Genomic DNA, 22,735 nt, shown 5'->3' with positions numbered 1-22,735 from the left:
GGGGTCCTCCTGGAGTCCTGAGACATGTGTTGGTTCATGAGTTCAGTAAATATTTATGGAGCAGCTACCATGTGCCTAGGCCTGTTCCAGTGCTAGGATGGAGCAAGGGATGAAACAAAGTCCCTGAGCTCATGGAACTTACATTCAACCAGGAGGAAAGAACGAACAAACTAATGTATGATCGGTGGGAGTCAAAATAAAGATAAGGAGACAGTGATCGAATAATTGGTGCTGGGAGAGGGCTGACATTTTAGGGAAAGTGGTCAGGGGAAGCCCCTGTGATGAAATGAGCAGAGATTCAGGGATCAGATCTGATAGAGTACCTGAAGAATGATGGACGAAGGTTCATGACATTGTACAGAAGGCAGTGATCAACCAGTCCCAAGAAAAAGAAATGCAAAAAGGCAAAATGGTTGTCTGAGGAGGCCTTACAAATAGCTGAAAGAAGAAGAGAAGCTAAAGGCAAAGGAGAAAAGGAAATATATACCCATTTGAATTCAGAGTTCCAAAGCATAGCGAGGAGAGATAAGAAAGCAATCCTCAGTTATCAATGCAAAGAAATAGAGGAAAACAATAGAATGGGTAAGACTAGAGATCTCTTCAAGAAAACTAGAGATGCCAAGGGAACATATTATGCAAAGACAGGTACAATAAAGGACAGACATGGTATGGACCCAACAGAAGCAGAAGATATTAAGCAGAAGTGGCAAGAATACACTGAAGTGTACAAAAAAAACCTTCATGAACCAGATAACCACAATGGTGTGATCACTCACCTAGAGCCAGACATCCTGGAGTGTGAAGTCAAGTGGGCTTTAGGAAGCATCACTATGAACAAAGCTAGTGGAGGTGATAGAATTCCAGTTGAGCTATTTCAAATCCTAAAAGATGATGCTGTGAAAGTGCTGCACTCAATATGCCAGCAAATTTGGAAAACAGCAGTGGCCACAGGACTGGAAAAGGTCAGTTTTCATCCGAATCCCAAAGAAAGGCAATGCCAAAGAATGTTCAAACTACTGCACAATTGCACTCATCTCACATGCTAGTAAAGTAATGCTCAAAATTCTCCAAGTCAGGCTTCAACAGTACATGAACCATGAACTTCCAGATGTTCAAGCTGGATTTAGAAAAGGCAGAGGAACCAGAGATCAAATTGCCAACATCCACTGGATCATGGAAAAAGCAAGAGAGTTCCAGAAAAACATCTATTTCTGCTTTATTGACTATGCCAAAGCCTTTGGCTGTGTGGATCACAACAAACTGTGGAAAATTCTTAAAAAGATGGGAATACCAGTCTACCTTACATGCCTCCTGAGAAATCTGTATGCAGGTCAAGAAGCAACAATTAGAACTGGACATCGAACAACAGACTGGTTCCAAATTGGGAAAGGAGCATGTCAAAGCTGTATATTGTCACTCTGCTTATTTTACTTATATGCAGAATACATTATGCAAAATACCTGACTGGATGAAGCACAAGCTGGAGTCAAGATGGCTGGCAGAAATATCAATAACCTCAGATATGCAGATGACACCACCCTTATGGCAGAAAGTGAAGAACTAAAGAGCCTTTTGATAAAAGTGAAAGAGGAGAGTGAAAAAGTTGGCTTAAAACTCAACATTCAGAAAACTAAGATCATGGCATCTGGTCCCATCACTTCATGGGAAATAGATGGGGAAACAATGGAAACAGTGAGAGACTTTATTTGGGGGGGGGGGGCTCCAAAATCACTGCAGATGGTGACTGCAGTCATGAAATTAAAAGACGCTTGCTCCTTGGAAGAAAAGCTATGACCAACCTAGACAGCATATTAAAAAGCAGAGACATTACTTTGTCAGCAAAGGTCTGTCTAGTCAAAGTTTGTTTTTCCAGTAGTCATGTAAGGATGTGAGAGTTGGAACATAAAGAGAGCTGAGTGCAGAAGAATTGATGCTTTTGAACTGTGGTGTTGGAGAAGACTCTTGAGAGTCCCTGGGACTGCAAGGAGATTTTAAGGAACTAGTCAATTTTAAGGAAATCAATCCTGAATATTCATTGGAAGAACTGATGCTGAAACCCCAATACTTTGGCCACCTGATGTGAAGAACTGATTCATTGGAAAAGACCCTGATGCTGGGGAAAGATTGAAGGCAAAGGAGAAGGAAATGACAGAGAATGAGATGGTTAGATGGCATCACCGATTCAATGGACATGAGTTTGCCTAAGGTTTGGGAATTGGTGATGGACAGGGAAGCCTGGCATGGGGCAGTGCATGGGGTCACAAAGAGTTGGACACGACTGAGCGACTGAACTGAAGTGAAGTGAGAGGAGGCTTGATGTATTCAAGCAAAAGGAGACCCTCGGGCTGAAGGCAGACAAGGAATCCAGATGAAGTTAGGGGTGGGGGCAGGCATGCAGCACTTTGCAGCCATGGGGAAGAACTTTGGACTTGATGCTGAGTGTTGAGGGAAGCCGTTGATGAACAAATTTACCACACAAGAGCTTCTGGCATTTGATTTTACCCAAAGGGGTAAAAGGTAAATTATGTAAAGAGAACAATTTGATATCCATGCATGGCAGGTTCCAGAAAAGCTTTCTTCATGGGTGACTGTGACCGTTTAGGAAAAGATTAAGCTGTGATCCTTGAATAGCAGCCAAACCCTCTCTTCCCGCCGCCATTGTAATTGGATGGCCCCAGACAATTTATCTTGATCCAGCAAATCATTTGGCATTTGTCCTTATAAACAAGACAGAGATGTGACCTGGATGATAGAGATGCAGATTTAAAATTGAACAATTTTGATAAAGTAGAGGCAATCTCTGTGGGGGCATACCAAAGCTCCATTCTTAGGCTGCCTGGTATTGTCATGAGTCCCGTGAATGGAGACAGCAAAGCTGCTTTTACCCTGCAGATGGCTGCTGGCTGAGAGGCAGCTCCAATACAATGGGTGATGAAGCAGATTCAAGGCAGCCTTGACAGATTGTAAAGCTGGGTTGAAACCAACAAGATGAAATTCACCAGGAATGAGTGCTAAATCCTGTGTTGAGGTTGTGAAAAAAAAATTGGTTACATAACAATTAGACAGGGGAAATATGAATAGATGGAAATTTGTGAGAAAGAAAGGAAAAGGGATAGAGGAAGGGAGGAAGGAAGGGAGAATGAGGGAAAGAGGAAGGGAAGGAGGGAGGGAAAGAGAGAAAGAATCAATCAGGTGGTTTTGTTCACAAGCTCATAATTATGTGTCCTTGTCAGGAGAGCCAACAAGGCACCTAACCAAGAAAAAAGCTTGACCTCTGAGGGATGGGGAGTTCCTTACCCTAAGTGTCCAGGCCCCTTCAGGGCACCATATTGTGAGAAAGAGAAGGTGACAAGCAAGAGAAAATCAGAAGAGGGATACAGATTAGTGAGGATTTGACCAAGTTGAATGGTAAAGATGACCAGAAACAGGAAAGAAGGAGAGATTGGTGGGTGCCAGGGCAAGCTTCCAGTGTGGAATTCATACGTGCAGTTCTAAGCATTTGGTTTGCCCAGGGATGAATATACTACCGGGCAGTGGTGAGCCTCACCCTGAGGGTGAACCTCACCCTGAGCCAACAGCAACATCTGTTGCGCTCCAGTAAAGCACCCTTTGCATCATTATCTCTTTTAATCCTTACAATAATCCTACAAGGCAGAGATTACCACAACTCTCATCTTAAAGGAAGGCTGTGGAGCAGAAGGCTAAGGAACTTGCTTAGAACTCAAGAGGAGGAAGAAGCTAGACAGAACTCGGACCGGGATTATTCCCAACGGGACTGCACCCTACCTTCCCAGCACCGCGCAGGTTGTTTGTGCGGAGAGGACCGCGCAGTTCTTGACAGTTTTTGGAGACCCTCATAAGCAACTCTTTGTGTTGTAAGCAACAGCAATTCTCCCTCCCCAAATTTTGCACCCAATTTTGAGGGCTCTGGAACTCCGAGAACCCCAGTGGACTGACCCTATTCGCTACACTCCCTTGCAGCCGGGGGTCTGGGCGCGCAGCAGGGGCTGCGGAGTGGGCTGCGGGCATCGAGGGGGCGGCGCCCGGAGGCCCGCGGGGTGGGGCGCCGCCTGCAGGGGGCGCTGGCGGCGGCTCCGGGCGGAGACAATCGCGCTGAGCGGCCACCGCAGCCAGAGCGGGAGCCCGAGCCGCGCGGCGCGGCGCTGAGCTGGGGCTGAGCGGGGCCGGCCGAGCGGGGCCGGGCGGGAGCCATGGGCCGCTAGGGCCGGGCCGAGCCCCGCGATGCCGCCGCCGAGTGGCCCCAGCGTCCTCGCGCGGCTGCTGCCGCTGCTGGGGCTGCTGCTCGGCGGCGCCTCCCGGGCTCCCGGCAAGTCGCCGCCGGAGCCCCCCAGCCCGCAGGGTGAGTCTTGGTCGGGAGGGGCACTGATCCTGGGCCTGCGTACCCCTCCTACCCTCGATCGGGACCCGCCCGCCAGCCGCTTCTTCGCGGCGCTTGTGAATTGAGGGGTATTCTATTCCCTGGATTTGGGTGGGGGGAGCTAGGCGACCTGGGGTCGTCGCTTACGGGGGAGAGGAGGGAGAGAGAGGCAGACCGCCGGACGGGGGTCTCGGGGAGGCACAATGGGGAGGGCCGGGGTCCCCAGGCTCCGTGCCACCGCCCCCTCCTGCCTTGTTTTTCTCCCTCCTGGTCCGCGAGGCGCTGCTGCCAGAGCCATTGTCTATCGGAGACACCCGCCCAGGGGCGGGCTGGGGCGGGCGCCCGCTCCGCAGCCCCCAGCGGGTTCCTCGCTCCCGACTCCCGCTGGGTTGGGGGCGCAGGCAGCGGCTGCCACCCTGGGCCCGGACGGGGGCTGGGCGCCTGGAGCTGGGTTTGAAGGGAGGAGGTGAGAAGGGGGAGTGGGTGAGGCGGTGGGCGGATTGGCTGCTCGAATGGGGTTCTTCACCCTGGAGCCTAACTGCCCCCCGCCGGCCCCAGGTTCAGAATTTGGGGTGCACCAAAGAAACGCCGATTGGCCCGTGATGGAGGAGGGGCTGCAGTTGGGGGTCTGTCTGGAAAAAGGGGTACGTTGATTCCCAGCTCAAGGCGCATGGCAGGGCTGTGGTTGGTGGAGGAGCCATGCTGAGCTGGCTAACTGGCTGTGGGCAGTGTCGGCTGGAAGGGCAGGTGCCTGGGTCCCCGTCCAGGAAGCCTTCAGCCACTCCTGCCCCAGCCCGCCCCCAGCTCACCCCCTCCTCCTCTTACCTCTTCATCGCGGTGGAGGAGACCCTCCCAGCGCCTCACGGGCCCAGGTGTGAGGTGGGGGTGGGGTTGGCTCCTGCCGCGGGAGAGGGTGGGAAGGCTAGACCATGACTCCCTACCGATGCCAGGGTTCTCAGGGGTGTCCACCCCACCCCAGCCCTGCGCCTGCCTCCTAGTCCCTGACCCCCACCCCCCCCCCCACCCCAGCCACTGTCCTCCCCACTCCTGCCTCTGAGCCCCATCCCAGCCTGACATGGTGCTCTCTACTCTTTGCCTTTCCATCAAGGAGCTGGCAGGAAAAGCAGGGGGGTGGGTGGTGTCTGGATGAGGGAAGTAAGGTCCGGATGAAGGGAGGGGGTCGGATTTCCTCCTGGAATGAGGCAGGGCTGAAGCCTGGACAGGCGGATCCTGGGTGGAATGTCAAGCTTTGAGGAATGGGGAAGGATCTCCCTGGCCTCAGTCTCCCCTGCTCTCTGCAGGGGTGGAGGCTCTGATGGGTAGGAAGGGGCCCTGTTTTTTCAGGAAGCCTCTTCCTCAAGAGCTGCACACCTGAGGAGGGAGCCCAGGGAATTGGCTGGAAATGAGCCAGAAGAGGGGGTTCTCCCAGGTTGCTGGCTAGGGGCCCAGGTTGAGGAGAAAGGGGGACTCTGCTAGGCACCTGCCCATCCCCTCCCCAGCTTGGCATTGATGCCTCCTCACGCCTTACCTGCCCACCCCTGTCTTATTCCCTAGGACCCCTTCCCTTTTCTGAGGCTCTGGCCCTTGAACCCAAGGCATTCCTTCAAATGACCATATTCCAGACTCCCAGGTCCCTTCTTCCCAGCTGCTCCATCCAGCTGCTCCTAACCCCGGGTAGGGGTGGGGAGCCTGCAGCCCCTCTGGCTTCTCAGAATTCCTGCTGGGTGGTGGTGGGGAGAGGGGGAGCGTGGACAGGCTCAGTACCCAGGAGAACCAGAAAGCAGGAAAGGGTCGAGTGCATGCACACCCACCCTCTGAGCTGGGCTCTGGCCTGGGAGGCGAGAGGGAGGTGGGCTCAGGCGAACAGCTGGACGGGATGCCAAGGGCAGGCGTGGCGCTGGCCCTGGGGTTGGTTGAAAGCCTGAGACGAGACACCTGTCGCTGTTGCGTGTCAGACTCCACGTGAGGCCCCATGACCTCCTCGTGCCCTGCTGCCCTCAGTTCCGGGCTCGGCCTTCTGCACCTGGACTCTCGTAGGTTTGTGTCTAGCACCCCGCCCACTCCCCCGGGGCCCCCACACTGCGGCCTCTGTACCTTTTCAGGCAAGATACCTACTCCCATTCTTAGCAACGAGAGAGGGGTGAGGATGTTCTTGAGGAAGAACTGCGCCGAGCAGGAAGGGGTAGTTAGCGCTGTGGGTCAGAGAGGATGCTGCAGAATCCATGAGAACTCTGGCCTGGTCCCTCCTCTGTCAGCCCCTCTGAGCTCAGGACACCTGCAGGCCCATCCCGGCCAGACCATCCTGGGGCCAGGGGCCAAGGTGGCTGCAAAGAAAGACCTAGACTTCATTTCCAAGCCCCCTCCATACTGGTTACCCTTGGGCCTGTGTCGGCCCCCCAGATCTCCTTCCCCTTGCCAGGGCCCCAGCTCGCTGCCCATCTCCTGGGAGGAATGAGGGCGTTGCCATGGTGACTGGCTGTAGCTGACCAGCTGGGAGGGGGCTGGCAATCCCTGTGAGGGGGAGGGGTCAGGGGGTACTTGTTGGAGCTCAGGGGTTGTGTGAGTCCCTAAATCTGAAAGGAGACAGGCTCATGCACAGGATTCTGGGAAGAGGCTGAATGATGGGAATGGCCAGCCTGCTGGTGTCCCTTTCTCGGGTTTTTTCTTGAGAACCCAAACTCTGCCCCAGCCCCTCTTCCTCCCTTCCAAATGACTGACTCTTGACGGCTTTCCTCTCTGCTCCACCTGCAGATCCCTGGTTTGCCGGTTCTTCATCCTTTCTCAGCTCTCCTTCCCTCTCCTCTCCCTGACACCACCCCCATAGAGTCCAGTGGTTAAGGATCTGGGTCTAGAGACAGACTCCCAGGTTTGGATCCCAGATCTCCTGCTTAACTGCAGGGCAAGAATCTAAACCCTTTGAGCCTCAGTTTCCTTAGATATAAAATGGGCTACAAGCATATTTTATTGGGTCTAATGCATCACTGACTGTAAGATACACATTATTTATTTCATGTGCCAGCAAAAAAAAAAAAAAATGCTGCCGGATTACAATTATGATATCATCAATCTTAGGCACAGCCTGAGTTCAGAATGTTAAAATGTCAAAATGTGCATGTGTTAGACTTGATGAAATATGTTAATAGTACTGCCTACCTCACAGGCTAATGTGAGGTTAACAGGAGGGCTCTATAAATGCTGGCTCATAATACCTTGTCTAGCCTGGGTCCCAAAGCCACTCCCAACCACAGCGCCCTCTTCTGATCTTGAGGCTCCCCCTGGGTTTCTCATCCCCCCTCCCTCCTCCTTACTCCCCTCACCCGATCTTGCCCACAGAGATCCTGATCAAGGTGCAGGTGTATGTGAGCGGGGAGCTGGTGCCCTTGGCCCGGGCCTCAGTGGATGTGTTTGGAAACCGGATGCTGCTGGCTGCCGGCACCACGGACTCAGAGGGCGTGGCCACACTGCCCCTCAGCTACCGCCTGGGCACCTGGGTGCTGGTTACTGCTGCCCGCCCTGGCTTCCTCACCAACTCTGTGCCCTGGCGTGTTGACAAGCTGCCCTGTGAGTGCAGGGGCAGCTGGAGTGGGGGGGGGGAGCAGCTGACCCCATCAGCCCCTTCCCAAAATAGCTCTTGGGGGCGGAGGGGCAGGCTTTCTAGCAGTTGCTGCCTGGGCTGGGGTATGCAGAAGGGGCTGAGAGAGGATGAAGTCACTGGGATTCAGATGGTGGGAGTGCCTGGCCTGGGGGAGGGGGCTTTCTCTGAAGCTGACAGGCCACCCCTCCTGCAGTGTATGCGTCAGTCAGCCTCTACCTGCTCCCTGAGCGGCCGGCCACCCTCATCCTCTATGAGGACCTGGTGCACATCCTCCTGGGCTCTCCTGGTAAGACTCTCCCTGACCTGGGTATAGAGTGCTCCCCTCTGCCACAGTTTGGCTGGGTGCCCTTGGGCGAGGCACTTAACCTCTCTGAGCCTCAGTTAGTTCCTCAGTAAGATGTGAATATTGATAGGATCTATGTTGTCAAATTGAGCTAAGGGTTAAATGGCATCAGGCAGGTGAAAAACAGCACAAAAGGTGGTCAATTAATACCTGCTGTTTGGGGGGCTTCTCGTGGTTTCTGTTCTCCCTCTTCTCCTACCATTAGAATTCCCACTTCCTGCCACCTTGTCTTCAGTGGATCTACAGGCACTTCTTGTGCACCTACTGGGTGCCTGACTATGTTCAATACTAGGGTCAATCCACAGACACAGAACACCTATCAAGTGCGAGGCCTGGAGCAATCCTGCAATGGACCTTGTCCACCCCTAGACTTTCAGTCTCACCCAGTTGATACTTGCTGCAGCCCCTGTGCTGTGCCAGGTACTGTGTGCTGGGGGATAATGGTGAGGAAGAGCTAACTGGCTCCTCGCCTTGTGGAGTTCACTGACAAACAGAAAGACAGAACATTGCAAACCCTGAAATAACTACAGAGTAGGCAGGGCTGTGGAGTGGAGGGCAGCTGCATTCACTACTGAGAGGACCTTCACGTGGGACAACGGCAGGGTGAGAGGATCTGGCGAAGGGAGCTGTGGGACAAGTGGCTCATGAAGAAGGAGCAAAGGCACCTTCACTGGAGCGGAATCGAGATTCAGGGGCAAGGACTTCCCTGGTGGTCTAGTGGTTGAGAATCTACCTTCCAATGCAGGAGATGTGGGTTCGATCCCTGGTCTGGGAACTAAAATTCCATATGCCATGGGGCAACTAAGCCCATGTGCTCTAGAGCCTGCATACTGCAACTAGAGAAAGTCCACACGCTGAAACGAAGAACCCATGAGCCACAGCAAGACCCAGCATAGCGCCCCCCTGCTCCCCCCAAAAATAGATGCAGGGGCAGAAAGGGACTGTAAGGGTGTTCTGGTCTGGCTGTACAGGAGGGGTGCCTGGTGTAGACTGGTTGATGCAGCCAGGCAGAGGGTAGCTTCCATCTGGCTAGTACTGGGGAGCCAATGTGGGTTCTGAACGGGGTGCCTCCCCTCCCCAATTTATATTCTTAGCTTGAATCCTTATCTCCACATTACTCTTGTATGCTCATCTCCTTCTCTCTGATCCCGAACCAGAGGCTTCTAAAATGTCTTTGGAGGTTTCTAAAATGCCAGAGGAAGCCTTTATTGCCCCCTAGCTGAAAGCCCTCCCACGGCTCCCACTGCTTTCAGTAGAAAACCTAGACTCTTTCACAAAGCTGGCAGCGCCCTCCATGAGCCTGTGTGCTGCTGGCTGCCTTGCTTGCCTCCCACTCCAGTCACCTGTCTTCCCCCAACCAGCCAGTCGCCTCATGCCCCAGGCCTTCCTCCTGTCAGTCCTCTGAGAAGTCCCTTCCCACTTTCTTTCTTGCCTGAGTCTTACTCACCCTGCAGGGCTCCATAGACTATTTCCAAAATGGGCAGGGCAAGCTCCCCTTGCACCCTGCTATTTCAAGAAGGAGGCAGGATGTTATGCTGAGTGAGGGGAGGGGTCCTGGTACCCGATTGCCTGGGCTTCGATCAGGCTCCAGTGACCTTGGGGAAGTTACTGAACCTTTCCTGCCTCTAATTCTGCATCTTTAAAATGGGGCTGATAATAAAGGCACCTACCTCAGGGGCTGTTGTGCTAATTACAGGGGTTAATGTAAGTAACTTGCTTAGAACAGTGCCCAGCATATCTTAAAGCTTAGTAAATGTTAGCTATTACCATATTATATTGGAATATTATTTATACATTCCCTCTGCTTCAAGACAGACAGACAGACACACAACCAAAACCTAAGTTGTTAAATGCAGGAGCCACATGTAGCTATTTAAATCTGAATAAATTAAAAATTCATTAAACTTCTTAGAGTTAAAAATAAATGCAGTTCCCCAGTCCCACTAGCTACGTGTCAAGTACTTAACAGCCCTGTGTGTCTAGTAGTTACTGGAGCAGATTTCAGGGCCCTGCCCCTTCAAAGTTACCATTCTAAGCCTGCCCAGTTCTCTCCCCAAGTTACCACCCTCCCTGGCCTTCCCACGTGTTCTGATCCATTGGCTCCCCTTCTCCTTAGATCAGTGGTTCACAACCTTTCTGGCACCAGGGACTAGTTTTGTAGAAGTCAGCTTTTCCACAGACCGGGCTTGGGGGTGATTTCAGGATAATTCAAGCACGTTACCTTTATTGTGCACTTTCCCCCTAATCTAACACCACTGCTGATCTGACAGGAGGTACTGTCCATGGCCCGGAGGCTGGGGACCCCTGCCTTAACTACTTGCTTTCTGTTCTGGTCTCTGGGGCAGCTTGTACCTGGCCAGGCCACTGCAGCCCTTCTCTCCATTCCAGGTGCCCGCTCCCAGCCCTGGGTGCAGTTCCAGCGCCGGGCTGCCCGCCTGCCTGTCACTTCTACCTACAGCCAGCTCTGGGCTTCGCTCACACCTGCCAGCACCCAGCAGGAAATGCGGGCTTTCCCTGCCTTCCTGGGCACGGAGGCCTCCAGCTCAGGTATGCTGGGTGCCAGCCACAGAAGGGATTCCGCCCCCCATCCCCCACTGCGCCCCGCCACCACCAGGACTTAGCCCTCAGCCCTTGTGTCCCCTTCCTGCAGGCAACGGCTCCTGGCTGGAGCTGATGCCCGTGGCCGCTGTGAGCGTGCACCTGCTGGCAGGTAATGGGACAGAGGTGCCGCTCTCAGGCCCCATTCACCTATCCCTGCCAGTGCCCTCAGAACCTCGTGCCCTCGCCGTGGGCACCAGCATTCCAGCCTGGAGGTTCGACCCCAAGAGTGGTGAGTGCCTGGGGGGTGTGTGTGCAGGTGCTAGAGTTTGGGGAAAAAAAGTGGGACTTAAGTTGGGGACACTGAGTTTGCTGAAAGCCCTGCCTCTCCCAGGGCTGTGGGTACGCAACGGCACAGGTGTGATCCGAAAGGAAGGCCGGCAGCTCTACTGGACCTTCATCTCCCCTCAGCTGGGGTACTGGGCAGCCGCCATGGCCTCCCCGACGGCTGGTGAGAGTTGGGGGGGCAGCAGGGACCGGGGGTGGTGGTAGAAGGGGAGGGGGGTAGAGTGGACTCCTTCTGAATGCCAAGAGGGACAGCCACCCTTGGGAATGCTAAGCCCTCGCCTGGCACAGGGTTGGTCACCATCACATCGGGCATCCAGGACATCGGCACCTACCACACTATCTTCCTGCTCACCATCCTGGCAGCCCTGGCCCTGCTCGTGCTCATTCTGCTGTGTCTGCTCGTCTACTACTGCCGGTGAGTGCCCCCTATCCCCTCCCACGGCCTCCCGATGCCCAGGCCCCCTCATCCCAGCCATGGCCTGAGGCCTGCTCCATGCCTGGTCTTGAGCCAGGTGCTGGGGCCCCAGAGATGCATAAAACACCACTGGGATTCTTAAGGCGCTGCCAGGAAGGCACTGCATATGCATATGTAAAGACGAAAAGACTGGTGACTTCAGAGAAGTCCGGGAGAGGAGGCACGAGCTGCAGGCCAGGCCCCTCCAGAGACCATCTGCAGCTGCTTCTACCACCCCAGCCCCCACTTCCAGGGGACCTGAGGCCACACATGCCCCTGGTTGGCCTAGGTTCCTCCCCGGCTTTCACTGTACCTGCCATGAACCACGGAGTGCGGTTTACCCCGAGGTGGGATCCGGATAGATACTGCTGCCTGCTGGACCTCCCACAGACACTCCAACTCTGTCCACAAACCTCTCCCAGGACCCACCTGGGCTCCCCATCCTCTCTCCTGAGTCCCAGGCATTGTTAGGACCCCTCCAACTATACCCAACCCATCTTCCAACTTCAGGGTCAGAGACCCCCACCCTTTCTGACACCCTGATCTGCCCCCGCGTCTCCAGGAGGCGCTGCCTGAAGCCTCGGCAACAGCACCGCAAGCTGCAGCTCTCCGGCCCCTCTGACGGTAACAAACGAGACCAGGCCACCTCGATGTCCCAGCTCCACCTCATCTGTGGGGGACCCCTGGAGCCCGCGCCGTCGGGGGACCCCGAGGCTCCACCTCCAGGGCCCCTCCACTCAGCCTTCTCCAGCTCCCGGGACTTAACCGCCTCCCGGGACGACTTCTTCCGTGCCAAGCCGCGCTCCGCCAGCCGCCCGGTCGCCGAGCCTACGGGTGCCCGCGGGGGCGAGGGCGCCGGGCTCAAGGGCGCCCGCTCCGTCGAGGGTCCCGCCGGGCTGGAGCCAGGCCTGGAGGAGTACCGGCGGGGGGCCCCGGGGACCCCGGCCTTTCTGCAGGAGCCGCCCTCGCCACCGCCGCCCTTCGAGCACTACCTGGGCCACAAGGGGGCGGCCGAGAGCAAAACCCCCGACTTCCTGCTGTCGCAGTCGGTGGACCAGCTGGCGCGGCCTCCGTCGCTCAGCCAGGCCGGGCAGCTCATCTTCTGCGGCTCCATCGACCACCTTAAGGACAGCGTCTACCGCAACGTCATGCCCACTCTGGTGATCCCCGCGCACTACGTGCGCCTAGGAGGCGAAGCGGGCGCAACGGGGGCAGGAGAGGAGTCGGCCCCGCCCGAGGGCGCGGCCCCCGGCCCCGCACGCCCTTTTCCCCAGCCCGACCCCCAGCGCCCTCTGATGCCAGGCCACTCGGGCGCGGGGGGCGAGGGCGGCGGGGGTGGTGGCGGCGAGGGCTGGGGGAGTGGGCGCGCGGCGCCGGTCAGCGGCTCGGTCACCATCCCGGTGCTGTTCAACGAGTCGACGATGGCGCAGCTCAACGGAGAGCTGCAGGCCCTGACCGAGAAGAAGCTGCTGGAACTGGGCGTGAAGCCTCACCCGCGCGCCTGGTTCGTGTCCCTCGACGGGCGCTCCAACTCGCAAGTGCGCCACTCGTACATCGACCTGCAGGCGGGCGGCGGCGGCCGCAGCACGGACGCCAGCCTGGACTCGGGCGTCGACGTGCACGAGGCGCGGCCGGCGCGCCGGCGGCCCCTGCGGGAGGAGCGGGAGCGCGCCCCGGCCGCCGCCCCGCCGCCGCCGCCGCCGCCGCCCCCGCCGGCTCCCCCGCGCCTGGCGCTCAGCGAGGACACGGAGCCGAGCAGCAGCGAGAGCCGCACAGGCCTCTGCTCCCCGGAGGACAACTCGCTGACGCCGCTGCTGGACGAGGTGGCGGCGCCCGAGGGCCGGGCGGCCACGGTACCCCGGGGGCGGGGCCGCAGCCGCGGGGACAGTTCTCGCAGCAGCGCCAGCGAATTGCGGCGCGATTCGCTCACCAGCCCGGAGGACGAGCTGGGGGCGGAGGTGGGCGACGAAGCGGGCGACAAGAAGAGCCCGTGGCAGCGGCGGGAGGAGCGGCCGCTCATGGTGTTCAACGTCAAGTAGTGCCCGGCCTGGCGCCGCCTCCGGGCCGGCCCCCGCCCCCTCCGCCCGGGCCCGCCCCCAGGGTGCGCGCTCCGGGGGGCCGCGGGGGCCCTCGCCCTTAGCCCCCAGCCCCGCCTGGAAAGGGGCCCGGGGCCCTGCGGAGCTGTCCGGTGGTATGTGCTGGGTAATGTCTTGGGAGGGACCCGTGTCTGCCTCCGAGAGGGAGGTGAGGGAGGGGGGACCAGAACCTCGATGGGAGGTGCTGGGGAGGAGGGCAGGGTGGGGGGAAGCAGTGCCTGTATAAACGTGGCTGTACATAGAAAGCTCTATCGTGGGAAAGCAGGAGGGGCAACGAGGCCTCAGCTGCTAGCCTGAGGGCCGGGAAGGGAGGGGGCGTTCTAGCGGACCCCTGGGAGGGTAGGGGGTGCTGCTTGCTGACTAGCCCACCTCTGGGCTGCGATGTCACAGGGCTGGAGGCTGGGGCGGCTCCGGGGACTAGGGAGTAATGTGATGGGATCACTGTGGGCAACAGCAAATATAAAACTGGTGAGATGAGCTGCTGTGTGTCTTTCTGTGGGGGTTGGGGAATGTGGCCACTGGATGGGGACCCTGGCTCAGGGGCCCCTGGGGAGGGCAGGCAGAGTGGCCAAATCAGACACTGTTAAGAAAGTGTACAAACTTTATTGCAGCACACATACGCACGCGCTCACACACACACGCACACACACCTGTGGATAGGAAGAGCACCTGGCCACAGGGTTGACAGAAATTGGGGGAGGGGATGGCAGCTTGAAACGTGGCTTTTGCCACAGCCCCCCTCACCTTGGCATAGGGGAGGCCTTAGATTGAGGCCCCACCTCCCAGGGTGATGGGGGACTCAGAAGGGGGTCTGGGAGAATGTGGTGGGGGAGAGGTGCTGGGGAGGCCTGAGCAGTGGGGACCCTCTGAGCAGGGTCCTGAGGGCCGCCAAGTGTCTTCAGTCCTCAGGCCCTCCTCACAGCAGCTGTCTTGGTGTCGGGTCCCTCCAAGGAGCGTCCCAGCGCAGGGCCTCCCGATGGAAGCACTTGGTCCCCTTGGCTCCGCAGCGGAAGCCACTGGGACAGCAGTGACGCCTGTCCCCACAACAGGTGCCCTTGATGGTCAGAGTAGGGGGCGAGAGTTGGACGTGGCAGGACCTGGCCCAGGCCTTTACCCAGCCCCTGGGTTGGGGGGTGGCACTGACCTGGCGGTAGGGGCAGCAGGCCCAGCCCCCTTGGCTGTCTGGGCAGCAGGTCTGGTTATCGTGGCAGAAGTGCCCCGCCCCACATTCCACGTTCCCCGCGCCCACAAGAGGGCCGCTGGCCAGGCGGAGGGCAGGGTGTGCAGGGTCCACCTCCTTCTCACAGGATCGGGCCTTCACATTGCAGGTATAGCCAGCCGGGCAGCAGTGCTGGCGGTCCTCACAGCACACGGCCTATGGAACACAAAAGGGCCTCGCACTCTCACCCCCACTAACGTCCCCTCCCACCTGAGACGGGGCCCCGCCCTGACCAGGACTGGGCAGGTGGGTACTCACGTGTGGCAACTGACAGCAGGCCCAGGCCCCCCTCAGACTCGGGCAGCAGGTCTGCCCCACCGGGCAGCTGGTGTGCTGGTCACAGCCCATGTCTCTGGGGTGGGACGGGGAGGCCCTGCGGGCAGGCACCTTGTCCAGTCCGGTCACCACCTGCTTCCCCCTCTTACAGTGCCCTCCAGCCACACACGCATAGCCCTTCGGGCAGCAGTGCTGGTGGTCCAAGCAGCAGACAGCCTGGGGAGGTGGCAGAAAAGGGTGGTTTAGGCAGCTACTCTGGGCCAGAGCGCTGAGCCCCTGCAGCCCCCAGCCTGCCTCTCCTGCTCGGCTCCTCGAGCTGGGCATGACTGTGACTGAGCTGGGGTCCCCCGTGGGCTGGGCAGAAGGCAGAAGAGCAAGGCAACAGGAGCCTGGCCATGTGCCCAGGCCAGGACACTGCCCCCCTCCCCTAAATCATCCTCCTCCCCAGGCACCTCTGGGGCAGGACAGCAGCCCCACTCCCCAGACGTGAGTCGACAGCAGGTAGTGGAGGAAGGACAGCTGGTGACGTTATCACAGGGGACATCCCCCTCCACGGCTCCGGGGTCCGGCAGGCTGACGTGGGCTGGGGCTTTCTCCATCCACGGCACCCGGCGGGTCCCCTGTTGACACACACCCTTCTCTGTGTCACACCTAAACCCGGACGGGCAGCAGTGCACGTGGTCCTCACAGCACACGGCCTAGGGTGGCGGGAGAGGGGACAGTGGGCCTGAGGGGACTGGCTGGCGGCTGCCCTCTGCTCAGCGCAGTCCACTCCCCATTCCTCGGTACCTGCACAAAAGGGCAGCAGCCCCAGGCCCCGGACTGTAGGCGGCAGCAAGTGTAGTCGTCTGGGCAGCTCACCTCCATGTCGCACTTGACATCCTGCACTGTGAGACAGGTGAGGCAGTGGGTCAGCAGTGGCACTGGGGACCCTCAGGGGTGCCCTCCCTCTGCCAGCTCCACAGCGAGAACCAGATACGTAGGAGGGAAGGTATGGCTCAGGCCACCCCTGGCAGTGATCCTAAGGCAAGGCCCAGTGTGGACGGAAGGGGACTGTCCCTGCTTCAGTCCCTCCAGGCATGCGGCCGTCTGTCCCCAGCCCCATATCTGTTCACTCCTCATGGTGTAGGTAGAATGGGGTTTGAGGTCTCCCCTGGTACCTGTGTGTGCGGGCAGCTTGGTGAGGAGGTCCGTAGTGTTCTCCTTGGAGAGGCACTTACTCTGGGTCAGGTCACACACACTGTTCTGGGGGCAGCAGTGCAGGTGGTCGGAGCAGCAGATGGCCTGGGTGAGGGCAGGGTCTTTGGGATTTCCAGTCTCCCTGGTGCAGGGAGCAGCCAGGCTGACAGCAGGCACTACCCCAAGTCTACCACTAGGGGGTGGCATGAGTCCTGAGCAGTTAGGCTCCCAGCTGCCAGCCAGCCAGCCCCAACCCTTGGAGTCACTGCTGGGTAGGTAGGTGGGGGTCCAGGTCAGGTGACTGCGGGCACACAGTCCAGCTGACTATAGCCCCTCACTTACATTGGGCATCGGGCAGCACCCATACTTTCCAGTGGGCAGCTTGCAGCAGGTAGAACCATCGGGGCACTGGGACTGTCCATCTGGGCATAAGATCACTGGAAGGGGAGAGAAAGGTGAGGGGCAGCCAGGGTGGAGGGGACAGTCTCTCCAGCTCTCTCCTACTAGGAGTTAGAAAAGGTCTTTCTTCACCCCAGACTCATACCTCCTTACCTGAACTTTTAGTCTTGTGTGCAGGCATCTTCTTAGCCAGGGGGTGGGTGCCTATGGCCGAGAGACAGCGGCCACGAGCCAGGTCACAGGACGTGCCATGGGGGCAGCAGTGTATCTTGTCTTCACAGCAAGAAGCCTGAGAGGAGATGGCCCTGATTCTGTCTTTGCTCCCTCCACCCCTTCCTCTGCCCACACTGCCTTCCCCCTCCACCCTCTGTCTTCCCAAAGTTGTACCTGGGGCATGGGGCAGCATCCCCAGGAGCCATCAGGCATGGTGCAGCACGTGGAGGAGTTGGGGCACTGGAACTGTTTGTCGGGGCACTGGACGGCATCCAGGAGCTTGGTATCTGTAGACAGGATGACCCAGGACTCCGCCCAGTCAGTGACTATCATTCCCCCCATCACTCAAGGAGCTGCTGGCACCAGCGCCTTCCAGCCCAGCTACAGGAGGATTCAGGGGCTGGCACTAGGGCTCAGGGCTCCCCCGGCTCTCTTAACCCACTGTCCCCCAGGCCAGTCATTGTACCAGCAATATGCCTCAGGGCAAGGGGATCCACTGCCTGGGTAGGCATTAAACCAGTGCAGCTTTTGGGACTTCCCTGGAGTCCAGTGGTTAAGACTTCACCTTGCAATGCAGGGGGTGTGGTTGATCCCTGGTCAGGGGGCTAAGATCCCACATGCCTCAAACCAAGCAAAACCAAAATAATATAAATCAGAAGCAATACTATAACAAATTCAATAAAGATTTTAAAAACGGTCCACGTCAAAAAAATCTTAAAAAAAAAAAAAAAAACCATTTCAACTTGGCCTGTCCTCACCCCCACAGTGCTTGGTCCTGGGCCTGGGGTCTTTCATTCTCTTCTGACCCCTCCTCATCCCTCTGTCCAGAGCAGGGTGTGGGGGTGTGTTGCTTAGTACAGATGTCATACAAATGAGGGCACAAAGGCGGGAATCAAGGTCACTCTGCTGGCTGGGCTCCTGGATGCTCCAGATTCTTCTGCTCCCACCTCCCTGCCCTCCACCTCCACCTCTGCCGCACCTGATCTTTGGAAGCAGGACCTCCCGTCAGCGCTGCAGTGGAAGCCCCGGGGGCAACAGTGGCGGCCATCCCCACATGACACAGCCTATGGGACACAGAAGTGCCTTGGTTACCGAGGCCCATTTCCCTGGGAGGGTGGGAGAGTGCAGGAAAAGTGTAAATGCAGACCCAAGCTTCTCCACAAACCTAACGGCACCCTCACCTCTGGGAACGGGCAGCAGCTGGAGGTCCCCGAGACAGTGAGGATGCAGGAGTAGCCAGGAGCACAGTGGCCATCGGCCTGGCAGGGTCGGCCCAGACGCTGGCTCAGCACAGACGGCCGCTGGTCCTGGGAAGCAAGACGAGGAGATAAATCGAAGGACTTGAGCCTGGCCCACTCCTATGGCCAATCCAAGAGGGCCGATCCCAGGCTGCCAGCTCTTTGCCTGGGCCGTAGGGCACTCACCGGAACGGGATTGCAGCAGCTGTAGGTGGCTCCATTCGGGTCCAGGCAGCAGGCCACAGGGCAGAGCTGACCGTCTGGACACTGTGTTCCAGCCACCAGCCCTGTCACTAAGGCCACCCAGCTCACCAACGTCCACATGGTCCACCTGCAAAGTGCCAAGAAGCATTTGGCAACTGGCTTAAGCTGAGGCCACCCTTGATTCTGGGACCAGTCACTGCCCCCTGCCGAAGGCCCAGGACCATCTGAGCCTCCACAACAACAGCCTGTCCGGGCAAGAAGATGCGGGGCTTGAGGCTCAGCTTCCTACGTGTGTCCTGTGCGGGGGTCACACGTGCACCAGCGAGTGTACATCCATGAGCATGAATGCTGGCATGCGTACGTGAGTGAATCTGTGTCCCCAGTGCATGGCCTAACAGTTGAATCTCTGTGGCTGAGTGTGTGCAGATGTGGGTATGTGAGAGTCCGGAAGATCTGTGGGTTTTGTGGGCCTGAGCTGTGGGGAGGTAAGCCACCTCCATGGGGGTGGGAAAGACATCAGTTGCCCTAGGAAGAAAGAACTGAAGTCTCCCCTTGAAGGAAAGCCAGGGTTTCACTTCCCGAGCCAGTGCCTCCAGTTGCCTCTTCACCCAATGCTGTGTTCACACCTGCCCTCTGCTAAGGCCTGCTGGCAGGGGAGGGGAGGTCACATGATGACATGATCAACCACGGGGTTGAGAAAGTTGTGAAAAAGGAAGCATGATGTTGACGGAGTCTGGGCTGCCTTCCCCAAAGGCCAGCCACCACCTGCCTGCTGACTGTCCCCTCCCCATCCAAAGGAGACGCATAGGCTTGGTCAACCTTTGGGTCACCTGTGCTCCATGGGCCCCCAATACAACCAGGACCTTTCTTTTAAAAATTTTTTAATTAAAAAAATTGGGGGGCCATGCCCATGCAGCATGTTGGTTCTTAGTTCCCTGATCAGGGATTGAACCCATGCCCCCTACATTGGGAGCTTGGAGTCTTAACCACCAGACTGCCAGGGAAGTCCCACACCAGGCCCTTTCAGGATCCTCAAACATTCCCACCACCCTTCCCCTCCACCTCTCCCTATCCTGGAGCAGAAACCCAGCTGCATGTAGAGAGCCCATGTGTGCCCACCAGGCTGCCATCCACATCAGCAGAAGGAAGCAAGCCTCATTCTCTGAAGGGGAGTGGCCTTTCACTTCCTGAACAACTCTTCCCCCAAGCTCAGCCAGCCCTGCTAGTTCAATGGGGCAGGCCCAGAAGATCTTACCCTGTCTAGAGGGGCCAAAACAGTCATGTGTGCTGAACCAGTTAGAAGCCAGTGACAACATTCTACATATTTTCTTTTTTTTTTTTTTCTGTAACAACCATGCAAAGTAGGAATTATTACCTTTACTTTTCTAAGGAGGAAACTGAGGCTTAGAGATAGGAAGTAACCCGCCTATGTCAAATATCAAAACATAGAGATGACAGGCTCTGATGGCTCCAGAGTATATTGGACCTGGGTTCACAAGTGGTACCACGGACAGTGCCTGGGACAGGCCCCCCAAACCCAAGGAGGATAGAAGCCTGGTGTCCAAGCAGAGAAGAGGGATAGAAATGTTTCTCTGGGCAAGTAGACTGGACCCAGACAGAAATGTGGGGTACAGGGGCTGCCTGGATACTGCACATGAGTGCTAGAATGAAGGCCTCAGAAGTTGCTTCCTGTCTTTAGGCCTCAGTTCTCAGTCAGTCTATGGGTGGACACTGCACACTTTGTGTGGCAGAGAATAGCACACACAGGGTCACTCACATCCTCTCTCCCTCACCTGGCTTTCCTCACCGCCCTCTCCCCAACTCAAAGACCACCCCCTGGAGGCTATCTCCTGTACAGGAGAGGCTGAAGAAGACTGGTCCTGGACCTTGGCCCCTTTCACTCTCTTCCCCAATGCCCACAGCTCCCTGGAAAGGGAGCTGGCCGCCCTGCTTTTTAGGAGTCCAATCATAACCCTGCAGACTCGCTGGCCTGCCCTGGCCAGGAGGGATGCCTGTCTGCACACATCTCTGACTACTCAGCACCCTAGTGATTCATTTAGGTACATCCTTCTTCCTGGGTATCCTGGGGTTTGGAAGTAGTGTACGCTTCTACTGAATACACATATATGTACGCGCGCACACACACACTCAGAACCAGAATGGGGAAGAGGGAACCCAGTTCATCTCAGTAGGGTTCCAAGTGGTGGCACCCCAACCCGACACTGCCACTACAGAGAGGGAGGACACTGCCTCTTCAAGTCCCCAGCTCCGTCATCTTCCACTAGATGGCAGCCCCCCACTTCGAGTGCCAGGAGAAAGATTTCCCAAAAGGTGAGCCAACCCAACAGCGGAGAGAGCAAGAAAAAGTGGCCGGGGGAGGCGGAAGTTAGCCCCACGAGAGGAAGTTAGAGAGAGTCAGACACATCCCAGGGGTTCAATCACCACTCCCAAGTCCCTACTGTCTTTGAGGAGACCAGGATCACAAGCCCTACTCCCAGCCCTCTGAGCTCGGGGGCCAGGGGCGGGTGCCTCGCTTGCTGCCAGGCGCAGCGGGGACTGCCCACCAGCACCACTACCAGCACCTGCCGACGGGGGCGGAGTCGACTCAAGAACAGAGTGATCTCTGCTTTGGGAGAAGGGGCTGCAGCCTCCAGGGGTGCTGGAGAGAGAGCCCCTTCTAATGGGGGTCACTGCAATTACTGTTTACTCCCACCACCCATAAAACTCCCTCCAGTGCATCGGAGTTTCTATAAGAGAATCTTTTTTTTTGTATCACCGCTGAAACTCCAGAGGAGCCCCATCTCCCACGTCCCCCAGGCTGGGCCCCTAAGAAGGAGCAAGCGAAGTCCACCCTCCTTACCTGCGTCGGGGTCCGCGATCGCTGGGTAGCAGCGGTCAGGCAGCTCATCCACTTGGGCCACTCGGCTCGATGGCCCACCCACTTCAATTTCCATTGGTCAGGTGTCCGGAATGTCGCACTCCCATTGGCTACTCGTCGACGTAAAGGCGGGGCCAACCTGGGATCCTGTGTTTCTTTTCCTACTCAATTCACTCCCCTCCCTCCTTCCTCTCTCTCCCCAACCCCCCATTTCTAGGGATCATGTGATTGGAGAATCATGTGACGCCCTGGGACGGCTCAGCCTGCTTGCGGGTGCCCGCTGCCTTCTGTTAACCCATCCCGAGAGTCAGCTCCTTTTCGGGGACATTGAGAGCCAAGAGATCTGTCCCTTAGTGGGTGCGTTCAAGAGCATTTAAGGGGTGTCTCTTGGATTTAGAACAGTTGTGCATCCTGTCTCTATTCTGTTCATCCCATGCAGATTTAGTGCTCGGCAGCCGGGCCCCAACGGGGACTGAAGGAGAGTTGTGAGGGCAAGGATAAACAGACCTCAGGTCCTTTCCTCAAGGTGCTCACAGCAGGGGATGGGGAGGGGGTAGGAGAATCGTGTTCCAGGTGCTCCAGGTGTGTGTAGAGAAGAAGTAGTTGGTTAGATCTGAGCAGGAAAAAAGTGCCACCTTGGGGGCACTTTTTGAAGCTGAGTCTGGGAGGATTTTAAGTGGCAAGTGGAGACGGGTTGGAGAAGTAGCTAGACAGAGGGTATTGGGAAAAGCATTAGAAAACCAGATGGAAGGGCAGCCTTGGGCGGGGATTGAATGCCAGGTTCAGTGAAGTGGACTTGTGGAGTTGCTGGGTGTGTGGCACCAGGCTGGGCTGACTGTGGGTGTGGGTGCATACCGGAAGTAGCTCCTTAGTTTCAGTCAAGCCCTTACCTTTCAGGAATTGATTTGTTGATGCGCGCGTTAGCGAGCGTGTGTACTCGGTCGTATCCGACTCTGCGACCCCATGAACTATATAGCCCACAAGTCTCTGTCCGTGGAATTTTCCAGGCAAGAATATAGGAGTGGATTGCCATTCCCTTCTCCAGGGATGAAACCGCAGTCTCCTGGGTCTCCTGCTTTGCAAGTAGATTCTTTACCACTGAGCCACCAGGGAAGCCGTAAAGTGAAAGTGTTAGTCGCTCAGTTGTGTCCGACTTTTTGAGACCCCATGGACTGTAGCTTTCTAGGCTCTTCTGTCCATGTAATTCTCCAGGAAAAAATACTGGAGTGGGTAGCCATTTCCTTCTCTAGTGGATTTTCTCAACCCAGGGATCAAACCTGTGTCTTGCACATTGCAGGCAGATTCTTTACCATCTTAGCCACCAAGGAAGCCAGTGAGGGAGAAAAAAAAAAAACCGCACAGAACAGATTCACCAGC

General features: G+C 57.1%; 2 protein-coding genes across 3 annotated transcripts; one reads left to right on the top strand and one right to left on the bottom strand.

Annotated features, from left to right (window-relative positions):
* Nucleotides 1-4,132: 4,132 nt before the first annotated feature.
* On the top strand, nt 4,133-14,229 carry FAM171A2 (family with sequence similarity 171 member A2). Its single transcript, XM_027974424.2, has 8 exons — nt 4,133-4,360; nt 7,712-7,939; nt 8,167-8,259; nt 10,705-10,863; nt 10,967-11,146; nt 11,249-11,365; nt 11,491-11,617; nt 12,219-14,229. The coding sequence occupies exons 1-8, from the start codon at nt 4,243-4,245 to the stop codon at nt 13,693-13,695; spliced, it is 2,499 nt and encodes an 832-aa protein (XP_027830225.1). The 5' UTR covers nt 4,133-4,242; the 3' UTR covers nt 13,696-14,229.
* Nucleotides 14,230-14,335: 106 nt separating this feature from the next.
* GRN (granulin precursor) lies at nt 14,336-21,416 on the bottom strand. Of its 2 annotated transcripts, none has more exons than XM_027974425.3 (13): nt 19,736-21,416; nt 18,463-18,607; nt 18,220-18,345; nt 18,018-18,102; nt 17,213-17,325; nt 16,979-17,114; nt 16,769-16,863; nt 16,408-16,531; nt 16,037-16,134; nt 15,700-15,945; nt 15,230-15,463; nt 14,897-15,127; nt 14,336-14,806 (listed from the first exon to the last, which is right to left on the bottom strand). In XM_027974425.3, the coding sequence occupies exons 2-13, from the start codon at nt 18,598-18,600 to the stop codon at nt 14,669-14,671; spliced, it is 1,764 nt and encodes a 587-aa protein (XP_027830226.2). In that variant the 5' UTR covers nt 18,601-18,607; nt 19,736-21,416; the 3' UTR covers nt 14,336-14,668. The 2 variants fall into 2 exon arrangements, with proteins under 2 accessions (XP_027830226.2, XP_004013034.4); XM_004012985.6 differs by having other exon boundaries at nt 21,341-21,416.
* Nucleotides 21,417-22,735: the final 1,319 nt, after the last annotated feature.

The sequence above is a fragment of the Ovis aries genome, chromosome 11 (assembly GCF_016772045.2).
Source record: "Ovis aries strain OAR_USU_Benz2616 breed Rambouillet chromosome 11, ARS-UI_Ramb_v3.0, whole genome shotgun sequence".
NCBI classification, from domain to species: Eukaryota; Metazoa; Chordata; class Mammalia; order Artiodactyla; family Bovidae; genus Ovis; species Ovis aries.
Note: the sequence above shows the minus strand (reverse complement) of the source record. Positions and strands in the feature narration are given on the sequence as shown.

Coding starts and splice junctions, on each gene's coding strand:
- FAM171A2 (XM_027974424.2), top strand. CDS start 4,243: ATGCCGCCGCCGAGTGGCCCCAGCGTCCTCGCGCGGCTGCTGCCGCTG. Junction 10,864..10,966: donor CACGGAGGCCTCCAGCTCAG/GTATGCTGGGTG, acceptor CCCTTCCTGCAG/GCAACGGCTCCTGGCTGGAG. Junction 11,366..11,490: donor CATGGCCTCCCCGACGGCTG/GTGAGAGTTGGG, acceptor CGCCTGGCACAG/GGTTGGTCACCATCACATCG.
- GRN (XM_027974425.3), bottom strand. CDS start 18,600: ATGTGGACGTTGGTGAGCTGGGTGGCCTTAGTGACAGGGCTGGTGGCT. Junction 17,326..18,017: donor GTCCTGCTTCCAAAGATCAG/GTGCGGCAGAGG, acceptor TCCTGTCTACAG/ATACCAAGCTCCTGGATGCC. Junction 16,864..16,978: donor ACACAAGACTAAAAGTTCAG/GTAAGGAGGTAT, acceptor CTCCCCTTCCAG/TGATCTTATGCCCAGATGGA.